Genomic DNA, 7,872 nt, shown 5'->3' with positions numbered 1-7,872 from the left:
TATATATATATATATATATATATATATATATATTTATACACACACAATTTGGTGGATTCTAGGGAGCTAAGGCTGTGTACACACATTCACTAATTGTCGTTGAAAAGCATTTTTCACAATCCTTTCTGATGACAAAAGACTGAACGATGCATGAACGGGTGCTGTGCATACAACACCGTTCTGATCTATGAAGAGGAGAATGAGCGAGTAGTTCCCCGCTGTGCACTTTTTCACTTCTGTTACGATCAATCGTGGATCTGCCAGGATGGATCCATGCACGACAAGCGCTGTACACACACCAGATTACCATCCAATAATAGCCCTGAGGAAATTGTCAGGTGTGAATCAGCTGACGTGTACATAGCCTTAGCTGCCATGATATCATTTTCAGGCACCCTCTCTTTCCTCCTGAGTTATAGGGTCTGCACACTCGCTGTTATTTGTGGTCATCTTGAGACATTCCCCAGTTCATGTTCTCCTGCTGGATTGTGTATTCTGTTGTGGATTGTGCAGAGGTACTGAAATTGGCTCACCCAAATCTTCAAGAGTACAGAATAATAACCAGCAATTATGTCAAGAGTTCATCCAACTAAATTCTGCTTGTAACTAAGATTTAACATGAGGCCTTAAAACATTGTATCTGTGTTTTGGGAACACATGAATGTAGTCTACACACTCTACATGTGCTTTAAATACTTAACAGCCTTTTTCTTTGAGTAAGATAAACTCTCCTTCCAAGTAATTTGCCGTATTTCTGCTAATGGGAAATAGACTTCTAGTAGCACTGTCCTAGCTAATATTGGGGTATTTATCTATAAGAACATCTTCCATGCCAGTAGTAAAGCTTCACCTTGACAGTGACTAGAGCAGAATTCAATTACAATTCATAAAAGCAGACTGTTTTTTTCTGCATTCTAATGTCCACCACTAGTTTTTTATATTAAAATTCACAAGAAAACAAGACAGTCAGTACCAGCTTTAGTCAAGTGGCATAGAGGCTTTGTTACCGCACAGCAGATGTGTGAATAATGCCCTAATAAGAATCTGGGCTCCTTGTACTTACAGGAAGCACTAACACATTATTATTTTCAAATACATGATAATATATTTAAGCAAAACTTTTTTCTGCCATCAGTGGCTGCATGCTGGCTCCTTTATTCTCCTCAATCCTTTACAGTATGTAATTTTGAAAAGGCTAAATATGCTTGCATTGACTTATCACAATCTCTTGCCGACCCCCCCCCCCCAAGACTCAATAAGCACACAATGTTAGGACAGTTTATTTAAGGTTGTAATGAGAAGCAGAGGATAGATATATACTCAGCGTCTTTGCAGAAACAGATGTGTAGATATAGTAAAAGAAACATCTAATCAGACACCGCACATCGGTTGGAAAAAAAAAAAAAACACATACAAGTACCTGACAGCGTTGCTTCACAGATCATGCAACCTTAGTAAGGCATTCACACAAATTCATTAATCACCAGTAGTCAAGTGCTTGACTAGGGTATCATCAATAGGCCCCATACCCAAGAAAATAAAATACTAATAAAAGTTACACTGTAACCTTCTTAACATTATTCAGCTTATATAAAGCACAATTCAGAGGAACAACTAAATACACAGTTAAAATACATAGATCGGTTTACATGCTAAATGATCTTCGGTTGTGTTTAGCCAGTATTGTGATTCTGCCCAGCCAGGTAAGCGAGCCCTGCTTCTAGTTATAGTTTTTCCAGCCCATTCTCTGTTTAGCATCATCACATGGCCAATTCATGGTCTCATACATTATCAATATGACACAGCCAATGTGTGTTCTGACCAATTAGCATCATCACACTGCTGACTGCTGGTCTTATTATTTAGCATTATTAGACGGCCCATTATCATTTTGTTGTAAAATAGGCAGCCACAGGAAGCTCAGTGTTTTCCCCAGCCCCTTTTAGCTGGGCGCACCACCCGTCTGTTTTAGGGTGGTTGCTGATGAGTTGGCTCACAATACAGGAGCTGCATGTAACCCACCTAAAATTTCTGGGTTTAACACTGAAGCTAAATCAAGGAGTGGAAGTGTCATCTTTCAAATGCTGAGGTTGATGAAAGTGAATCACAAGACAATACTTACTCAATTACTGAGGAACAAGAATGAGGATTTGGTAAAGTATTCTAGCTCATCATATTTCCAGCTCCAGCATGTTCTGAAGCCACTGGACTGGCAATTAGCACTTTGATAAGGGGAAATCCACCGGTGTAGTCTATGTTTTGTATAAATGTGCTTCAGTATGTTCTCCACCATTCTCCCCTAAAAGAAATAGTTTTGCTGCCATGATATGAATCACGGGCCAGTTTCTTTTATTTCTTGGGACCCACAATATTCTATCTCCTACCATTGTCACACAAAAACTGTAACCTTTCCATAGCTTCATACCACAGCCAGTGTTTCTGTATTTTAAAGACTGTCCGGGGAGGGTGACCCATCATTCATCTTTGTCATGGCTATAGTAACTGAATAGCATTGGAAAGTCATGTGGGAAATCTTGGTACTGGTGTCCCAAAGACACACACGAACCTAGCATGTGATTCAATTCTAGGGCTTAATGCTGAACTACATATTCTGTAATAATCAGAAATTGATTAACTGGCATGTGACCCTATTTTTTGAAAATGAACAGTGGCAGCCTTGACAAGAATGAACTATCCCATCATTTAATCAATCATATCTGCTTGGAAATGTTCGTGTTCGGTGTTTTCAAAGTCAAAATTCATCCTAAACTAAAAAGTTAACTAACAAGTCAAGCTAATGTTGAAGTATTTGCTGCCTGTGATCTATTCACTGGTCTGGTAATACCCTTCCACCTCCTGTTCTAGCCAGCAAGTTAAGCCTCATAATGACGTCCAATGGATGTCAGAATTCTCACTGGACACAATATTTCAAGATAGTTCCCAGGGACAGATGACCCAACGAGTGCTGTACACATAGGGGAGAGAGAGGGGGGGGACAAACATGTGGCACCCCACTGTTCTCTCCTCCACTAAAATGCAAAGCAGTTGTTGCACTATTGTGGACTTATGAATAGGTTTAGGGGGGGCGCTGTGCATGACTATGTCTGTACAACTATTTATTTCTAGCGATGATTATCTGACGTGTGTACATCGCTTTAGTCCATATCCCTATATGGGGTAATTAGGTAGATGTCAGTGAGCTTAGCCTAAGCTATAGAAATCAGACACGAGTCACCTCATTACAGACAGAACTGAAAACATTTGTATGGGTGAAGGCACTCCCTGATGTTTGTAGACAATCCATAGAAGGCAGGTTTTGGAAGAAAAATGATGTTTGAGATGGAATTGTCCCAACAACCAATATTCTTCCATAGAACCATCTGCTCAGGTAATAAACATGAATACTCTATTAAAAATATTGCACCAATTTACATTAGAGTCTTTAAACAGACATCAGAAGTGACTTCTGAACACAATCCCATGTTTATGGATAACTTAAAAATATAAAAACAAACAGTTCTAATTAAGCTCAGCTCATAAAGGTTCACAATAGTTTTCATTATGAATTGGATAACTACCCAACCTGTTCCATAGAGTGCCCTGTACAGGTCAACCTAGTCAGTACTGACCTCTCTATTATGGTCTATGGAGACAAGACTGCATATGTAAGGTATGCAAACTCAGAGAAGAATGACAAGGCCAATAAAGTTGGAGTAGGCCATGATTCATGGACAAGGTTGTGGCTCATCTAATAGTTAGATGGAGGTAATAGGGACAGTACATTTGATTAAAACTTTTCACAACTTCACAGATCAAAATGTTTTTTTTTTAAGTTTGGGCACAATGAATACATCATAAAGAGGACATCTACCACGGTACAGGCTAGATTCAGAATAATTTAGGGAGACTTTAAGCCTCTGTGTACTGTACAATCCTATATTATTCAGGAACTTTATATTACAGATTTAAATACATTTTAAACCATTGTCATGTGTGGTACCAATGGTAATAATAACAATGGTTAGCACTATGGGAAGTGATCACATCTGAGATAACACTGCATGGTTAGAGTTAACCATATCAATGCTCCATAAAGAATACATTAACAATGACAAGCTATTTTACCAGCTGAAATTGACACAGAACACAGAAGCAAATAGTGAAGGCTTGACTTGCTAAGAAGTTGAACAAGTTTCATCAAGCAAAAACATATCGTAACATTTTTTTTAATTACACCACTAATAAGAATTTATTCTTGGTTATGTACATGTTGTACTACTACTGTGCCGAAAACACAAAAAAAAACCTTGTATTAAAAGGACAATGGAGCGTTTCACTTGCACTGCTCAGTAGGTTTCAGCAATGCTTGATCCAACATTTTCCTCTACCAGTGACTGTAAAATTCTAATCTATTTTTTCTTTAAAGTGCACCAGCTGTATGCTCATTATGACGGCAAACATTTTATACTGTTAGGCTATGTACACACGTGCAATAATTGTTGTTGGAAAGGATCTTTCACAATTCTTTCCAACAATTAATGACTGCGCGATGCATGAATGAGCGCTGTACATACAGAGCCCCTCTTCTCTATGGAGAGGGGAGAGAACGACGGAGAGGCATCCTGCTGCGCTCTATCCCCTCACTTGCATTACGATCGTTCATCGTCAATAGATCCGCTATTGCACGTGTGTACCTAGCTTTAGGAGGATGATGCCTTGTCATTATCTGTAAACCTTACACTGGAAATAAGAACTGAAGGTGCTGCATTTTCTGGACAACACCTTCAGCTTTTCCCCAAAACACAGATTACATTTATATATTGCAGCACACAAAACAGCTACCTCCCCTTTTCAATGTTGTTTTGGGATGGGATTGTTAATGAAATAAATTAATACTGTGACTGTAGTGTAAACATTAGACTGTTACATAAGAATGAGCCACTATCACAGTAATCTTCACAGTCAGATATTACCATTACAAGCTATTTTAAAATTTTGTTAAAGAGAACCAGTCTTGAATAGGCTTGTGCAAAAATCTTACCTTGGTTATGAAGGATGTATATTGGCTTTCTTATTGCAAGGCATCATTGTGTTAAAGTCCAGGTCAGCCTTGTACCTTAACTCTAGCTAGCTTTGGCTGCAGCTTCTACCCAACCCTTGTTAACATTGGGGGTAAATTGCTTATCCTGGAATGACTAAGGACGGCACTTGCATTAATTCAGGAAAATGTGCTTACCTGTAGGACAGCCATTTCCAACCATAGTTCCTCCATAGGTTGCCGGGGGTTCCTTAAGCTCTGAATTATTGGCCTCCCTTTTGCTGGCACCTGCATCATTCTAGAACTCCACTTGGCAGAGCCAGCAGCATGACACCAGAGATTATTTTAGCTGTCTTTAAGGGTGGCATTTAAACCGCCACTCTAGGAGGAACATTATTCCAACTGACCACTAATGTAGAGAGAGTTTTTCCCCCTGACACTCAATGCATTGATTTTAGCAGGGGCTCCCCAAGACCTGATTTTAGGGGTTCTTCTGGTAAAGAGTTTAATAAAGCCTGTCCTAAGGTTATACTAGAATTAGGGAAGCACTGGCAGCTATGGCTAGCTAAGGTTAAGGCATGTAGCTGGCAATACAGCAACACAACTGCATATGTCAGTGTTGGCAAGTTCCATTACTTACTTTAACAAAAAAAAGATCAGAGGTCACCTAAATAGAGTTGCAGTTTGTTATGTCAGGCAGCAACTGTCAGACTTCAGGTGACCTCTAAAAATGTGGACAGCCACTACATCAAGTAAACCAATTCTGGGAAGCAAATATAAATATAAGACTAGAAAAAACTAATTGACAGAGTATTCAGAGATTCTTCTACAAGAAGTTGTGTCTGGTTCTCTTTAAGAAGCTTATTTACGGTAGATACAGTGATGACTTAGGCCAATGTCATACAGTGCATTTGCTCACCTGCATATTTTAACTACAGGAGCTCAAACCTTTGTACATTCTTTTAGCCCACACATAACAGGAAGTGGTTTCCCAGGTTCCTGTGACATGAGCACTGCCATACCCAACAGAAGCAGCCTGCAGGAATTCTTATACTTAATAGTGTTGCTGCAACAAGGACTTTTAACCTTACCTGCTTCTTTTGCCCAGCTAACAACATGTATATTCACCAGGCTCTCCATAGGCTAAAATATTAGGCCGCACAAATTGCCTATGTGACATTAGCCTCTGAAATGACCCAACAATCTCTATGTAACAGGTACATGTAGAAAGTCAGACAAATAAGACTTGACCACAAATGCGGATATTTAGGCAACATCCAGCACACCGGCTGCTACCAGCTGCCTGGAGAGCCAATCAAGGCCATCATACAGCCCCATACCACTGCGAGCATCACAGCCCTGGATATACCAGCTGCGGCCACAACACAGTTTGTGAAGACTTAGTAGCTCTGTCATTTCTTCCACGGATAGGGCGCCTGCAACATCCTGGGAAAGAACAAGAGAAATCATTGTAACATTCACAGCTAATTAAATAAATATTATCTATTCATTATTTGTACTAACAAAGATCTGCTATACAATGTATTTGAAAGAAGATCTGCCTATGTTGGACTAAGCAATCACATTCCTAAAGTATATATAATAATAATAATAATAATAATAATAGAGTCAGCTACAAAACTATACTAGCCAACTTAGTGTCCTAAAGTGTCCCTTAGCACACATGAAAGGGTCTATTTAAAAAGCAGTGAATCTGAAATTCACAGAAATTTTATCTAGTGGAGAATGTGTTTCAATGACATTAATAGATTCTCCAGAAAATGCTTCAGTAATTGTCAGATTCACTGCTTTAAAAAATAAACCCCCACTTGTGTGGGGACGGTTCTATATAACTGTGAGAGGGACACAGAATAGGCAGTTAAAGTACCGGTAAGTTCTAATACCGGTAGTAAAATAATTGAACTTTCATATACACAGTGTCACACTGTTACCTGTTTATTAGCAAATATTAATAGCAGTGCATCACGCAGTTCCTTCTCTGTAAGCAGCTTTGCGAGTTCACTGTGGGCCTCAGTGATTCGGTCACGGTGGCTGCTGTCTATCACAAATACTACAGCTAGAGGAAAAAAAAAACGATTACTTTGCTGTTGACCTCACCAATCTATGCTGTGAACCCATCCCTGGCATAATCAAATGCTGTAACTGGTTTAATATTAGGGATACTAAGTTATTACACTGTATTTACAAAGCGCATATTACACAGAGTGCAACCATCACTCAAGGTTAAATATACAAAGGCTGCCAAAAAACAGAAGATCGTTTTAAAAACATGTAGTGAGGAAGATTTGTGGGCCCCATTCTAAGAATTCTGGTTGTCATTAGATTTACTATCATCCCCTTAAACAAGTCCTGTGCATGCAATCAGTGAAGTTACATTTGCTGATCTGCAAACTTGGCAAGTAACAGAGAATGTATTGTTATCATCATCAGATCTGCATTACAGGCAGAAAGAAAAAAAAACTCTCAGCACTCAGAATTTCCTTTAGGGGCACTTTTGCTATGGAAAATTCTTGAAAGGTATTTTTGAATATATCAGATAACACAACACTGTAAATCAGTGGTCCCCAACCTTTTGGAGCGAGTGGACCACTAAATCTACGGACTCTGGACTGCGCATGCGTAGGGAGCCGTGTGCCACTGAAAGAGGAAGAAATCTCCCCCCCGAGACGTCATGGTGCTAGAACCTGCCCACTCTCCCACCGTGTCCAGAGACACAGCCTGCCCACGGCCCTGAGCCTGCGATGCATACAGGTGACATGGTCTGCAGCTCTGGTCGTTGCGCCCCTCAAACGGGATTTTTCTCTTGACCCCAC

The 7,872-nt window shown here is 39.7% G+C and overlaps 1 protein-coding gene across 1 annotated transcript in view; it reads right to left on the bottom strand.

The window, feature by feature from the left end:
• Nucleotides 1-1,264: 1,264 nt before the first annotated feature.
• TRIM23 (tripartite motif containing 23) overlaps nt 1,265-7,872 on the bottom strand; it is a 19,663-nt gene continuing 13,055 nt past the window's right edge. The window contains exons 10-11 of the mRNA XM_072416355.1: nt 6,991-7,115; nt 1,265-6,484 (exon numbers count right to left, since the gene is read on the bottom strand). Coding sequence (XP_072272456.1) covers nt 6,305-6,484; nt 6,991-7,115 — 305 coding nt within the window. The 3' untranslated portion in view covers nt 1,265-6,304. The remainder of the gene's footprint in view (nt 6,485-6,990; nt 7,116-7,872) is intronic.

Source organism: Pyxicephalus adspersus, chromosome 6 (assembly GCF_032062135.1).
Source record: "Pyxicephalus adspersus chromosome 6, UCB_Pads_2.0, whole genome shotgun sequence".
NCBI classification, from domain to species: domain Eukaryota; kingdom Metazoa; phylum Chordata; class Amphibia; order Anura; family Pyxicephalidae; genus Pyxicephalus; species Pyxicephalus adspersus.
The sequence above is the reverse complement of the archived record's forward strand: the minus strand, read 5'-3'. Positions and strand labels throughout refer to the sequence as shown.